The 15,733-nt window shown below is 40.1% G+C and overlaps 1 protein-coding gene across 1 annotated transcript in view; it reads left to right on the plus strand.

The window, feature by feature from the left end:
* Myo1d (myosin ID) overlaps positions 1-15,733 on the plus strand; it is a 298,766-nt gene that overhangs the window by 80,928 nt on the left and 202,105 nt on the right. The window contains exons 2-6 of the mRNA XM_005349401.2: positions 4,704-4,912; positions 8,276-8,369; positions 9,669-9,834; positions 11,303-11,356; positions 13,639-13,734. Coding sequence (XP_005349458.1) covers positions 4,704-4,912; positions 8,276-8,369; positions 9,669-9,834; positions 11,303-11,356; positions 13,639-13,734 — 619 coding nt within the window. The remainder of the gene's footprint in view (positions 1-4,703; positions 4,913-8,275; positions 8,370-9,668; positions 9,835-11,302; positions 11,357-13,638; positions 13,735-15,733) is intronic.

Here is a 15,733-nt window from a genome sequence, read left to right on the forward strand (position 1 = left end):
GTAGCGTATTTATTGTTTTTAAATGTTACTGTTATCAGATGGTGTCTGGGACACCAAAATGTGATCTTTAGTTATATTCTAGTTCCATAATTTTCTTTATCATACTTTCATTTTGTCTTTCTGGTTTTTTGTTATTGTTGTTGTTGGGGTTTTGTTTGCTTGTTTGTTTTTTGAGGCAGGGTTTCTCTGTGTAGCCCTGGCTGTCCCGGAACTTACTCTATAGACCAAGCTGGGTTTGAATTCAGAGCTCCAACTACTTCTGCCTCTGTGGGAATTAAAGGTGTACACCACCACTGCCTGCCTCCATCTCATTTATTTTATCTCAAATCTTTTTTTAATCCTTGTCTATTTGCCCAGTATTCATTCTCCCTTTTGTTTATTTCTAGATTTGGCCATTTCACATGTGTATACAATGAGTTCCAGTCATTTCTCCTCCCATCACCTGACTTCATCCCCCCTTGTCTTTTTAAAAGCTACATGTCTACTTTATTTCTGTTAGAAAAAATACTATAGCACATAGTTTTTTATCTTTTCTATTATACTCTGTCGTTATGATTTATTTACAGTATTTTCTTGATTTTGCCTCTTTTAATTTCCAGGGTTAGACCCCTTGTAGTATACAAAGTAGACACTTGGTCATAACAGGTTTACACACAAAGATCACAGGAATACTTTCATTGTACTTTTGGAGCAGGGTGTCACAGGGTTTCTAGTGTAATTACTACAGATCCTCCCCAGGGAAGTCCTGAAAGGACCTACTGCACTGCTTTTCTGTTCACCTCCACCCTCAGGCTCCAAAGCCTTGTGAAACTCCCAAGTTGGTTTTAGAGTGTATGGTGGCACCACCTAGTGGTGATTTTTGAGATCTAACCAAGTTTAAAGTCACTTGATAACCAGTTTAGAATTTCAAAAGTAACTTTCTATCATTGTTGCAAATTGCTGAAGCATTTGTTTAATATTATATTTTGTTGAGCCTCTAAAACAGTTTTCAAGTCAACAGATAGGATAAATATTATGACTTATAAATAAAATTATTTATAAACAAATGATTTGTGCATTTTATACCTTTTGAAACAAGCTGCCCTTGATCTCTTGCTCTCCTGCCTATGCCTCCCAAATACTGGGGCCGTCGGTGTACGCCTCCACAGCTGCTACTGTGCATTTATTCTAATTATATCTTGAAAATGTGATGCTTAGAGATTTAATAAAAAAATATTTAATTTGAACTAATACAGAATTTCAGAGACTATTCCGTTTGTGGCCCTAAGAACTATTCAGTGAGAAAATGCCTTATTAAACACACTGGGGATGGGACAACACTCTGTCACATACAGCGTTGCTTATGCCTCTGAGTCAGAGTATCAAGTTTGTGAAGTAACTTTTTCCCTACCACCTGTTGTTCCTTTTCATTTTTTTTTTTCGGTTTGGACAGTTTTGAAAACTAAACAACCCTGTCCTTCCTTGGTGATGCCTGCTAAGCATGTCTTGGATATTTCCAGATCCAACCAGAGAGACTTGAGTGCTGAATCCTACCTTTTATTTCTTTGTGTTTTTTTTTTTAATTTTTGTTCTTGTGGGGAGGGTTTGTGCCATTGCTCTTGGAGACCAAAGGGGAGGGTATTGGAGTCCTTGGATTGAGAGTTACAGTCACTTGTGAGCTACTTGTCATGGGTGCTGGAAACTGAACTCTGATCCTTTGCAAAAATTGTATACAATCTTAACCACTGAGCCCATCTCCGCAGCTTCATGTTGTGGGTCTTTTCGTTTTGTTTTGTTTTGTAGACCAGTCTGACCTTGAACTCACAGAGATCTGCCTGCCTCTGCCCCTGAGTGATTAAAGGCATGCATCACCACTGCCTGGCAACATTTGTGCGTCTTTAAACGTAAGCTGTATAGGTAGATATCTTGTGGGTGACTTGCAGTTGATTGACAAATAATGACATTTTGATCATTTAGTCTATCCCTCATCTATAGAGGCTATTGAGTAGAGGCAGTGTTAATAAAAATAAAAACATTTGGTAAAGGATCTGTACCCACCTGCAATTCCAGTACTACTCAGAAGCAGGAGTATCAGGAATTGAAGGCCAGCCTTGGCGACATAGTTCAAGACTAGCCTGGGCTGCCAGAAACGCTGTCTTAAAACATGCAAACAAACATCACTTTCACACATAACATAATAGAGTATAAAATTAATTGCCACTTTTTGAAAAAAGGGAAAAGCACTTATTCACTGCCATAGGGATAGAGGGGTCTGATTATTACCATTGAACAGCTGGAGAGGCTGAAGCATGGGGAGGGTAAACAGGTTTTACAAAGTCTCACGACCGTTAAGTTAGTAATGTGAGCATTCAGGCCCAGATGTGAAGGACCCCAGAGTCAGTGCTTTTACTGTCAGTGGGAAACCCACAATAGAAAAATGCACGGAAAACCTCACTGGTTAATAACTCTTATTAAAATACCTGCCGACTACTTGGTAAAAATTCTAACTTATTGTTCACAACATCTGTACTTATTTGTTTCCACTCTTAATTATAGCTGATAACTTCCATGTTAAAGGAGGTTTTAAAAACTTGCTTTTCAGGCCCAGACACTTAATTCTCTTTATCCATTGGCTATAAACAGCAGGGTACTAAGAGACAAACTACCCATGGACCAGCATTTTGTCTGTGTGGGCACTCTTCATTCAGCTTTGGAAGAGAGACACAATCTTCCCCCCATATTCACAGATGTGGTATCCTTACAACTGCAGATTTAAAATGTAAGGGCTATTTAGATAGCTTATAACTTGTATGGAGAGTTATTATAGCCTACAGATTATTTAAAATATGGAGAAGTGCCGGGCGGTGGTGGCGCACGCCTTTAATCCCAGCTCTCAGGAGGCAGAGGCAGGCGTATCTCTGTGAGTTCGAGGCCAGCCTGGTCTACAAGAGCTAGTTCCAGGACAGGAATCAAAAAGCTACGGAGAAACCCTGTCTCGAAAAATAAAAAATAAGAAAAAATGGAGAAGTATATACATGGACTTTACACAGATCTAGGACATTTTGCATAAGGTACTCAAGCATCCACGAATTTTGTTATTTGTGAGGACTCCTGGAACCAATATCTAATGGATGCTGAAAGGTGACTGTATTTGCCCGTGCCTCTAGCAGATGGAGTGTATTGGTAACAACCACTTGAGCAGTAACAGTTAAGCGCTGGTTTGTACACTTATAGGTATGGGTTATTGTGTAAGTAGTATGTGTGGGGTTTCTGTGTTTTTTAACGTTTTTATTTGATTTTTTTAAAAAAGAAAATAAACTATCTTTTTTCATTTTACATGCCAATCCCAGTTCCCACTCCCCTCCTCTCATCCTCCACCCTTCCCCATCCCTCCCTCATCCACTCCTCAGAGAGGGCAAGGCACATTGCTCCGAGGAAAGACCAAGGCCCTCCCCCACTATATCCAGGCAGTTTCTATGTTTTTATATTAAATTTTTTGTGCAGATTTTTCATCCCTATTTACAATTTCGATTATAGGGCTTTTGCTAATTTTACATTGTTCCCATGACTTCTCCTGACCTGCCTCCTCATTCCCCCATCCATATCACCCCACTGTATGTATATAAAGGATAAGCATGCCATGCATTGTATAATACCTTGCTGTGCATACATATACTCATTTATCAAGTGTACATATAGATAGATAGACATACATAAGTGTGTTCCCATACAAAAATGGGATCATATTACATATACCTTAAAAATGTAGATACTTTCAACCAGCTGTCCCATTCCTGAGAGTCCTTCCCACTAATTTGTAAGCTATGTGTCAGCGTGTTTTCTGCAGTGTTGCTCATAGCAGCAGGAGGGAAGGGAGATCACTGAATAAATCGTGCTGTATCTACACCGCAGGATTCTAGGCAGTCACTACAAAAACCAATTTGATTTAGACCAGAAGTGTCTCCTCTACCATTCTCCGTTGGGGATTTTACTGTGTTTATTTCTTTACTGACAGTTTAGTGAGACTTCTAGAGAGAGATGAAATAAATGTGAACAGGCCTCTTTGTAATTGAAAATCCAGTGAAGTAAATTCGAAGACCTGATTTAGCTTCTATTTCTTTTCCTACTAGAGCTGTGAGGGTTTCTCCAACATTTTTCTTCCTCTTACTTGACCTTCTGTATTGGAAATAGGAAATCCACAGCCTTCTACGTGTCAAGTTCTTCTTGCCTGAATTTTAAACCCTTGGCCTTTTTCACTAGTGGCATCCAAAGGGTACCACATCAAGATATGGTCTCTACTGTTAGTTGGATGGGTTTTGTTTTCGTTTGTTTTGTTTTTAACTTCACTACATAGCATAGGCTGGCCTCCAACTCACAGCAGTCCTCCTGCCTCAGCTTTAAGAGAGCTGAGTATAAATGTAAACTATCATACATAGTCTTTGGGATTTTGTGTGCTTATTTTTAAGAGAGTCTCACTTTGTAGCCTAAGCTGTTCTGGAACTCACTGGCTTTGAAATCACAGCAATCCTCCTGCCTCAGCCTCTTAGGAAATGGGATTATAGACACAAGGCACCACACCCAGCTGTAATGTGGTCTTTAACAGTAAACTGAGAACTGATGAATTATCAGTTCAGAAACAGTTCCTGGAACATTTGGGCCTATTTGGTAATAAATTAAGAGGAAACAGTTCACCCCAGCTACCTTTTGTTCTTACTTCTGTGCAGATTTGAGAAAGGACGCATCTACACATTCATTGGAGAAGTGGTCGTTTCTGTGAACCCCTACAAGGCACTGAACATCTATGGGAGGGACACAATTGAACAGTATAAAGGTCGTGAGCTATATGAGAGACCTCCTCATCTTTTTGCTATTGCTGATGCTGCTTACAAGGCTATGAAGAGGCGATCAAAAGACACCTGTATTATGATATCAGGTATTTGGAGGGGGCCCTGGTTCCAATGTCTAAAGGTATTTAATTTTTTTGTACTCAAGAATTCACTTAATTGATGAGTTGGTTTTTGTTTTTGTGTTGGTTTTTGTTTTTGTTTCTAAAGCTTAGAAACCTAAGGTATTTTATAGGGCCCTGAAAAGAACTGAACACTTAAATAACAAAGTATTTCTACCCTGTTTGATCATCCTCTAGTCTTGGTTTTAGAGGCTGAGGCAAGAGGATTGCTTGAACTCTTGGGAGTTTAAGACCACCCTGAACAACATAACAAGACCTCATCTCATAAAAAGAGATTATACTTGCATGCCTTTTGGTCATTTGTAGACTGAGCCAGCATGGAATATGATTCCTCTTACCTGAAGCACACAAAAAAATAACAAATAAAATATAACACAAGTAGTTCAGATGTTAACAGAATGAAGCAAACAAAACGATGCACTTCCATGCCAAATGTGGAGGGCAAGCCTGAAGTTTGGAAGTTGGCACTGTGGCACAGACAGAGGTGGGAATCGGCTTCCTGAGCTTGGACCTGAGCCTTCTGGAGAAGAGGAGGAGGCGCTGCAGCCCACATGCTCAGAATGGTAGCCTAGCCATGCACACAGTGCCGAGTACTTTACAGCATCTTCCCTGGGAAAATGAGGTCAAGGAAAATACCTTTTCCCTGGCCCAGAATGGCCTCTCAACTGTGGGAATCTCTGTTGGTGCTAATAATACTGCCCCTTTACTTTAGTGGCTTTTTGCTTTTCAAAATATTTTTTCTATCATTATTTTATTTTGGTTATCAAAATAACTTTAAGTGGCATGTAGCATATTTATTTTTCTACTTTACAGATAAAAATGTTAAGGGTCAGAAGATTAAATAACTTAGTGTTGGAATTAGAGAATTATAGCCCAGGACTAAAGTGGTTTTTTTTAATAACAAAAACAGGTTTGGTTTTTTTTTTTTGGATTTTTCGAGACAGGGTTTCTCCGTAGCTTTTTGGTTCCTGTCCTGAAACTAGCTCTTGTAGACCAGGCTGGCCTCTAACTCACAGAGATCCGCCTGCCTCTGCCTCCCGAGTGCTGGGATTAAAGGCGTGTGCCACCACCGCCCAGCTAACAAAAAACATTTTAAAAATTTAAAAAGTTAATCTGTTACACAAATTTATGAATGAAAAAAGTGCTTTACTCTTTTCTCATACAATGTATTTTTATCATTCATCAGTGTGTTTTATTATTTGTCACCCAAGTCCCTCCCTTCCAGTTCTCACCACCACTATTTTCTCTTCCAAACTTCATGTCTTCTTTTTGTTTATAACCTACCCACATCTAGTTGATTAGACACCATTATACACATGTGTGTATGGCCATCCCCTGGAGGATTCCAGTCAGCCTACAGGATCAGAGTCCTGAAAAAACTGATGCTCTTTCCCCCAAGCAGCTATCAACTAGGAGTGGGTCTTGGGAGCTCCTTTCCCATCCGTACTAGGTTGACAGGCATGAATCTCATGCAGGGTCTGGTACAGGCAGCCACAGCTATGTACTGTGAGTTATGAGTATGGGGTCCTGGCATGTTTTAAAGACACAGTTTCACAGCAATCATCCCCAGCTTCTGGCTCTTAAACTCTTCCAGCCATTCTTCTGCCATGTCCCTTGAGCTTTGTGACATAGATACACTGTTTATGGTTAAGCCCTGCACAGACCCTTATCCTCTGCACTTGGCCAGTTGTGAGTCTCTGTTTTAACCACTGTCACTGCAGAAAGGATTTTCTCTGTTGAGAACTGAGAGCTGCAATAATCTAGGGTATAAAGATAAATCTTTAGAAGGCAGTTTGAGACTTTGCCCCTTTATAAAAGTAATACTAGCAGATTCCCCTAAGGCTGTGACCTCCCCAGATACAGGTTCTTGGCTAAGTTTACAGTACCAGGCATGAGTTTTCCTCTCCTGGTGTGGGCCTTAAGTCCAGATAGTAGCTCTTTACCCCCATAACATCGTGCCATTATTGTAGCTCACAGAGTAAGAGTGTTGATGAACACCAAGTTTCAGCAGCCTGCATAGCACCTCCTGGGGTACTCTGCAAGCAAGCAAGCAAGCAGAGAGAAAGCATCCAGATCAACACACCAGCTTGATTTCTGCATCTCCAGTGACCTAAGTATATAGTATCTTGAGCAGTCCAGTCTTACTAACAAGTCTTAGTGAGCAACCATGAGCAATGGCAAGAGCTGTATTTTTTGTCAGGAGAGGTGCCTCTGGGACCCGTCTGACACAGGGAAACATTCACTTGTGCTTGAACATCTTGTCCCCCAACATTCTAGAAGTAGCAGATGGTTAGTTTTGTCCTTTTGCATATTTTCTCTCTATGTGTAGGTATATAGAGTCACACATTTGTATAAATGAGTAAAATACAGAATTGTAAGTGTTTACTGCTATTGCAAAGTTATTTTTTCCCACTCAGCAGTGTATAGTGGACGTATTTTCATTAGGGTTTCTATAGAACTAACACATTCTCTTTAGCAATCCCATTATGTAATTGACTATTTTTATCCAGTTCTTTATCAATCTATTAGTCCAATTTCAGCCATCACACAGAGTATATTCTATAAAAAGATGGTTTTAAAGCCTTGGAAGATTGATACATTTGGTTATACTACATTTGAAAATATTCCCTTGGAAGAAAGTTAAGTGAGTGAAGTTTTGGTGTTTGAATGAGTAGATGGAACTTCTAAATCTGTCCCTTCGCTACAACCACTTATGCCCATTGTCACACTTTTCCATGATACCTGTGTCTCAGATGTGGTGGCTTCTTTTTTCACTAAAATTATTGTAATTTTTTTTGATTTAAGACGTTAGTTTCTCTTTCCTTTTTTATACTAAGAGACTGGATTTAACTGGTTTTAGAAATCCCTGTATTCAAGCTACCTTTCTTGGCCTTTAGAGTCTCTGGACCTGTGAGTACCTGACTGTACTTTTCATAACCAATTGCTTTATTCCCATTAAATCTAAAATAAGTTTTCTGTAGAAAATAAGGTTATATGGATGTAGCTGTAGCTACTGTTTGGACCAGCACCTTAGTTATTTTCAGCTATACTTAGGAGTAATTGCTTAGTCTAAGGAGCTAGTTTACCATAATTTACTCCTTGATATATTTTCCCTAATTAAATATTAATTTGTAATTTATAATTTTGCTTCTGTCATTTTTTAAGACATGTTCATACCTATTAGAAGAGCTGAGGACAAAATAATAAGAAAGCAGGAAGGGTGAGGAGGGAGGATGGAATTTTAAATGAATAACCATCAAAGGTTTACATTTTTCTGTTGACAATGAGCTTGCCTTATGGTGTTAAGCCCTTCATAATTCTTTTCTCCAGGGGAAAGCGGAGCTGGTAAAACAGAAGCCAGTAAGTACATCATGCAGTATATCGCTGCCATCACCAACCCCAGCCAGAGGGCAGAGATAGAAAGGTAAGAGCTCAGGAGCACAGGCTGGCTGGGCTTCGTTTAGTGTGCAGACTGGGCTGGGCCTAAACTGGCAGTCATCAAACATTTTCATGATGTGTAAACTGCTTCCATTTTCACATTGCATATTGTCTTTCTGCCTTTACTTCTATTACTATGTCAATTTCCAGCTTTACCAAGTTAAAAAAAAAATTAAAACTACTTTGAAATAGTTGAAAGTGTCCTGGTTCCAGTTCCAGCCAGTGTTCAACCTCAGCAGTAGAGCTGCTGGAATTTGCACAGCTTGGCTTTATTGTTCAAGCCTCTGCAGGTTCCTTGCTCTGTGTTTTTAAAAACTGTACTCTGAGTGAAATGTGGCCCTGGAAAGTAGACCCACAACTTTCCATTGCTAGCACAACCATAACCCACTGATGCTGGGAGCCAAAGTGAGGTTCGCATGTAAAAGGGCTCACAGTCAGATGAGTAGCATAGCTGTTCTGTACGGTGTGGGGCACCCGTGTTTAGAACAGTGCCTGGCATACAGGGTTTGCTTAGTAAATATGTAAGGAGTAAATGGATGATTATTGTTTGTTTTTTAAGGAAGCAGTATGTGTAGCTTTCTTATGTGCTGCAGCCTTTTCTAAGAGGGAAAAAGGTCCTTTCCAGGTTGCCGGCTTTGAAGCTGAGTAGTATTTGACTGAACAGTCAACAGCTCATCTGTGCACCACAGATAGCTCTCCAGGCTGGAATCCAGGGGGCTACATGATGTCAAGGGAGAGGATTTAGATTCGATGATATTGTGTGGACTTTGCATTTTCACCATAACTGGATTACCCGGTCAAAAGAAGCCTTTTAAAAATGTGTGACTTCTAGTTTTTTTTCACTTTGCAGTCTAATTTGAAGTGAACATTTGATCAAATTTTTGTAATTTCTTTTGGACCCCAGGATAATAGCTAGCTGAGAACTAAATTACTTTCATTTCTATATGGCAGATAAGGCTTATGTAAATTTACTGTCTCTCTGGAGCATATCAGGCCATCATCTTATGGTTTCCTTTGTAAGCAAGCTGTTCCTACACACATGCCTTTGTAAAGCATACAGTCACTTATGGACAGCAGTTTGAAGGGTCCGTTGCAGGGTTCGTGGGAGGGGCAGTGGTCCACTAATGAGGTCATGTCAGAGGCCAGGTTATTCCTACAGCTGTGACTGTGTAAGAAGAGTCTTGTCAGCAACAAGGAAACAAAGAAACATGCTAGAATGAAATTAAGGCTTATCCAGTTTAAGTGTCTGAAATTTTTTATAATAACTTTGGTATATTTTTGTTAGAGTGAAGAATATGTTGCTGAAGTCAAACTGTGTTTTGGAAGCTTTCGGAAATGCCAAAACCAACCGTAATGACAATTCAAGCAGGTTTGGGAAATACATGGATATCAACTTTGACTTCAAGGGAGACCCCATTGGGGGGCACATCAACAACTACTTGCTGGAAAAGGTAAGTGTGCTAGACTTCTAGGGTGATGCTTGTGATAACCGAATGTTTAAAATGATATATGTAAATTTTCATTTATTGTTTTAAAGTAGTATTTAATCCTGTTGTCCCTCTTCAAGTTTGCCTTCCATGGTTAAAATTGTTCTCTTGGTTCTCTTATGAGCACTTAGGCCTATTGTTTTCAACCTTCCTAATGCTACAACACTTTAGTACAGTTCCTCATGTTGTGGTGACCCCTCCAACCATGAAATTACTTTATTACTACTTGATAACTGTAATTTGCTACTGTTATGAATCATAATGTAAATAATATCTGATATGCAACCCCTGTGATAGGGTCATTCAACCCCCAAAAGGGTCATGACCCACAGGTTGAGAGCCGCTGACTTATTATATCACTTTAGAAAATGTTAGACTTTGTTGATGCAGAGTTAGGTCTGTATGGGACAGGAAGAATGTGTGACAACTTCTGAGTAAGATTTAACACAAACCAATCAAATCCCTCTCCCTCCCACCCTTCTTTCCCCCATGTAGCTAAGACCCACCGTACTTACACCTCAGCTTTCTAAGAGTTGAGCTTACAAGACTGTGTGCCATCCTGCCCAGCTTCCAGACCTAGACTCTTTTATGTTACCATCATCCATCCAGTTTGCGTTTAACTAAATTGAAATTTTCCTTCCTTTAGTTTGTTTGCTCACTGCTGTATAATATCTATAACTGGCTCCAGCTGGACGCAGGCGTTCTTTCTCCCAATCCAGTGAAGCCATGCTGCACAGCCACCTCCACCTTGAATTGTGCTCTGATGCTTCTCACTCAAGGGCTCCCTATCCCAGTGACCCCACAGCATCTTATAGCACTGTAATTTCTATTATCTGTGATATCGAGGCTGACTGTTAAGGAAATAAGTGCTCTATCAGAGTCAGCTAAAAAGAAACAGGAAATATCAAGTATTACCTATCTTTCCTCCACAATGTTTTGTGATTCCACTGTGTGTACGAATTAAATCAAAAAGAATCCTTTGAATGAACACACATGCTGAGCAGTCATTTTGGGGAGTCTAAGCAGAGTCCCTAGGGCCTGCTCATGTTGACTGATTTTATTATCGGATATGAGGCATTGCTCTTTGAAATGCCAGCAGACTCTGGACAAGGGAATGTTGAGAATGTTCCTCCCTAGCATTCCTTCCTATTCCCCCCCTCAGATTCCTACCACTTGCACATACTATCTTTAGACTCCAGGTTGCAAAAACATGGCTTCACTCCTCATGAATGTTAAGACACCCCCATTTTAAGCAATATAGAGAATTACCAAATTACTGCCAGGAAAACCATAGCGAGCACCCGTCTCTGATGAGCTTTGGCCACAGATTTTTTTAAATGCACTATGAGTATAAGATTCTCTTAGAAAGTTGATTCTGTGTCATTTATACCTATATTTTCAGATTAACCATTTTTTAAAAATTTTTTCTTAGTCTCGTGTGATTGTGCAACAGCCAGGAGAACGCAGCTTCCATTCGTTCTATCAGGTTAGTAATCAGTCTTATGCAGAGAATGTCATTCGCCTAGTCGTGCTGAGAATCTTTCTGCTGCACTCTCGTCTGTCCCACAGCTCTCTGACTTGCCTTGTCTCCACTCCACAGCAGGTCACATTACGTACAGGACACATCCTGCCCCACCTAAGAGACCATGAGCACTGTGAGCACTGTGTGAGCTGGTGGGTGGTCAGTCAACTGAAAGCTCCCAGGCTGAGCATCACCTGCATTTCCTCCAAGGAGAGGGAGCAGTGTAATGGCCATGAAAGCTTTTGCTTTGGCACCTTCTAGATGTGTTGATTTCATATTCTTTTGAATTGAGTTGCTACTCCTGTACTTGAGAGTTCCTGAAATGGCAATGTAAATTTGGTTTGTGTTGCTCTTGGTAGGTATAGGGCAATATGACTACTTTAAAAACAAAAGCAGGATTTATAAATTCAACGGAGAAATATCTTCTATGCTGTCAACACTCAGAAAAAAAATAAATGTCTTTTGGGAATGTTATTAGAGCTTGAAACAAATTCTTAAATAATCCTCCTTTGGCACATCTGCTCTCAGAGAGAGCAAGGTGATGTTAATATGATCTTTGAAACTCAAAGTGATATAAACCAAGACTGCTCTTAAAAGCTGTTGACCTAATTAAGTAATATTTGGGGTTTTAAAGACCAGATGGTAAAATGCTTGCTGAACCTGTGGTTGGTTAAAAAAAAAAAAAAAACGAAAAGCAGGATTGGTGGTGTCGGTATACAGCCCTAGTGCTGAGTAGGCAGAGACAGGCCTGGGGATTGCTGGCTCTAGGCCAATTTAAAAAAAAGAAAACAGAGTGAATGGAACCCGAGGAATGACACATGCCCAAAGCTGACCTCTGTGCACAAACCAAGAGGAGCACACATGCAATCACACATTTAAAACTATAAGTTAAAAAGATTGGTTTCTGTGTGTCTTTGAAGGAGGTTGATGGTGACAGTACACTCGAATACAACATTGTTTGATTAAGTAACTGCTTTTGTCAATGCCATTCAAGTTCTGGTATATTTGGTTTAAAAAAAAAAAGAATCATCCCTTAAAGTCTGATAACTGCACATTTGAAGTAAACCAAAACTTACTGTTCAGTGCAGCGCCCTCCTGGAGGCCTGCTCTATAGCATGAAAATGGTTTTGTTTTGCGTTTCTCTTAACAGTTTGCTAGATTTCAGATAAACTGTTTCTTTATAAAATATAAGAACTGTTTATTTCAAGAACTTCCAGCTTTTGCCCGTGTTTATCCCAGTTGGGTGAAGTTATTGAGAAGTACCATCACTCTGTGTGAGAGTCACAGCCATCAGTCACACTCCTCTCTGACTGACAGTGGAGGAAAAGCTGTTCAGCACGTGGGACTCCATGTGTCGGCCGATGGCGCTTCCCCTGCATCGCTGACTTCTCAATTCGGCAGAGTGACACTGCTAAGCAGCCAGCACCTCAGACAGGGACCCGACTTAACAGATGATGACATTCTAAGCAAGGACCTTTTAGACCAATTTGTTGTGAATGAGCTGAGACATTTTCATATTCCTCGTGACTGTGTAACATTCTGCCTATCTTAATAAATAAAAGCCACTGACCTATAAGTAGTAACAACAGCAACAAAACAAAATCCAAACATTTCCTCAAAGCATGTAACAGAAGGACCTAAATGTGTAAAGCCCAGAAAATGAGTAGGAACTAGATCACCACTAGGTTAAATTGTTTGACATTTAGGAGATCAGTATTTGCTTTGACAGTTGAATTAGTCAGGAGGAACCCCAGAGGGACAGAACCAAAAGAATGAAGATTTGCTAAAACAGTATTTTTTAGATTGGCTCACACAATACTATCTGGATAGTCCAGCAATTCATGAAGAGCCTGGAGAGGCTGAGCGCCTCAGCAGTCCTGGTCTGGTGCTGAAGGCTTGAAAATTCCTGGAACTGCTGGTCTTCCTTGGAAGCTTGAAGAAACAGAGTTCTGGTGTCAGCAAAGGAATGTAGCAGTGGTTGTGGCTGCAGCAGCAACAAAGTGGCTGAGTGGAAGGGCAAGATACAAATATGGAAAGCAAAGCTTTACCCTTGGACCTCCTTTTATCTAGACTGCCACTGAAAGGTCCTGCCCACATTTGGGGTGGTCTTTTCCATTCAAATAGCCCGATCAAGATCTCTCACACCGGTACCCAGCAGCTTATCTTTTAGTTGATTCCAGATGCAGTCAAGTTGACAACTCCTATTAGCCATCACAGCAATTTAATTTAAATTGAATATTTTCCAGCTGCTCCAGGGAGGTTCTGAGCAGATGCTGCACTCTCTACACCTGCAGAAATCCCTTTCATCCTACAACTACATCCGCGTGGGGGCACAGCTGAAGGTAAGTTTCTTCTTTGAGAGTAGAGAGGCGGCAGAAGGAACACAAGCTGTTTATCCAGTACCTCTATTGCCCTCAGGCAGATGAATGTCCTGTTTTGCTTTTAAAATTCTTGGTCCGAAATTTATTTAAATTTAAGATTTATTTAAACTTAAATTTAAAAACACCACTGAAACTGAACATCTGGCTAAATAGCCTTGCATGGCTGTATTGTCCTCTTCTAACAGAAAAGTTCCTCTCCCTCTATTCAGGGTTTTCTCTTTATATTTAATCTGACTTCATTTATCTGAAACCATGAGAACACTGAGGACAAGGAAGCCTTCCTCACAAGAGTTGGTGTGATTTGGCCAAAAGCATGTTGCTATGACAAAACAAAATTACAAAGCATTTTGATTTTTTTCTCCCCACTTTTCATTCATTCATTCATTCATTCATTCATTCATTTATTTATTTATTTATGTTTTTCAAGCCAGGGTTTCTCTGTGTAGCTCTGGCTGTCCTGAAATTCACTCTGTAGGCCAGGCTGGCCTCAACCTCAGAGATCCACCTGTCTCTGCCTCTCTAATGTTGGGATTAAAGGCATTATGCCACCATCACCCAGATTCCCACTTTTTTAAAATATTGATTGCAATTATCCTAGTTTTGTGGCCCTCGGGTTTTCTTTGTATTCATCTTCCAAAAGGACCCATGTTTTCCCTTGCCTTGTGTGCAAGCTCTTGCATACACATCTGCAGGCCCCTTCTGGCTCCTGTTTAGTGTTTTCCTAGTCCGACAGTCAAGCTAACAATGTGCTGGCTGATGAGAGTGCATTAAGAAGTAAATGTGGGGCCCTAGTCCCTGGAAGCAAGGCGTAGAAATGCAGAAGCTGTGCAAGGCTTGGGTCGCAGTTTTAATTGTTGCTTCCGGAGGGGTAAAAGTATACGTGTTTGGACCCCACATTTCTGTATTTTTAAGTATTCTGTAGTAAAAAGTGCACTGCTAGCAGGGTACAGTGGCACATGCATGTAACCTCAGTACCCAAAGGGCTGAGACAAGAAGATGCCGAATCCACCTGGGCCACACAGCCAGACCCAGCTCAAACAAGAGAAAGCACCCATGCTTTTAGCTGGGTGAAGCATAAAAAGATCTCAGTCAGAAAAGGATGTGGGAGGTATTTTTATTTAAATTATTGTCCCACTTAAGCTAGTTATACCCTTATTACTGGCTTAGCAATATTTTTATTACTGTCCCTAGAAATAAATGATACTTAGGTTCTGTAGTTAATTTTCTATTATTTGGCATTTAGGTTGGCAGAAATGTTTGACTGAAAATGAATTGAAAATAAAACAGTAAAAGGCAATGGTCCAACCCTCCCAGCATTGCCAGAAGTACTATATAGAGAGGATTGTGAAATCAACACTTACAGATGGAGCTGAGCTATTCCTTTGCAATCAGACCGTTGTCTTATTACCAAAATTACTTCGGTCTAAGTCATGTATCTTAATACTAAGTACTAAGTTAATATTTTAACTTCTGTCTAAATAAAATTCATCTTTGGTACTGTTTTTATTGGTTTTCCATTTGGACTTTTTCCTTCTTCTTTTCTGACAAAAACGAAGAATATGTGCTCTTAGTCAGAACCTAAGAAAGAGGCTGGCTCAGTGGCTGAAGAGGTGACTCAGCAGTTAGGAGCACTGGCAGAGTCTTACAGAGAACCCTCATTTGATTCCCAGCACCCACATGGTAGTTCAAAAGCATCTGTAACTCCAGCTCCAGGAGATCCTATGTTCTCTTCTGGCCTCCATGGACACCAGGCACACACATGGTACACAGATATACACGAAGGCAAAATACCCATACACTTAAACAAAACAAAACAAAAAAAGCACCAAAAACCCTAGGATATATGCTTAAATTCTACCATGTAGAGATGATAGTTAGTAATGACTTGTGTGTGTGTGTGTGTGTGTATATATATATGTATATATATACACATATATATATATTAACAAAATCATTAACA

This window comes from Microtus ochrogaster, chromosome 7 (assembly GCF_000317375.1).
Source record: "Microtus ochrogaster isolate Prairie Vole_2 chromosome 7, MicOch1.0, whole genome shotgun sequence".
In the NCBI taxonomy this organism is placed as follows: domain Eukaryota; kingdom Metazoa; phylum Chordata; class Mammalia; order Rodentia; family Cricetidae; genus Microtus; species Microtus ochrogaster.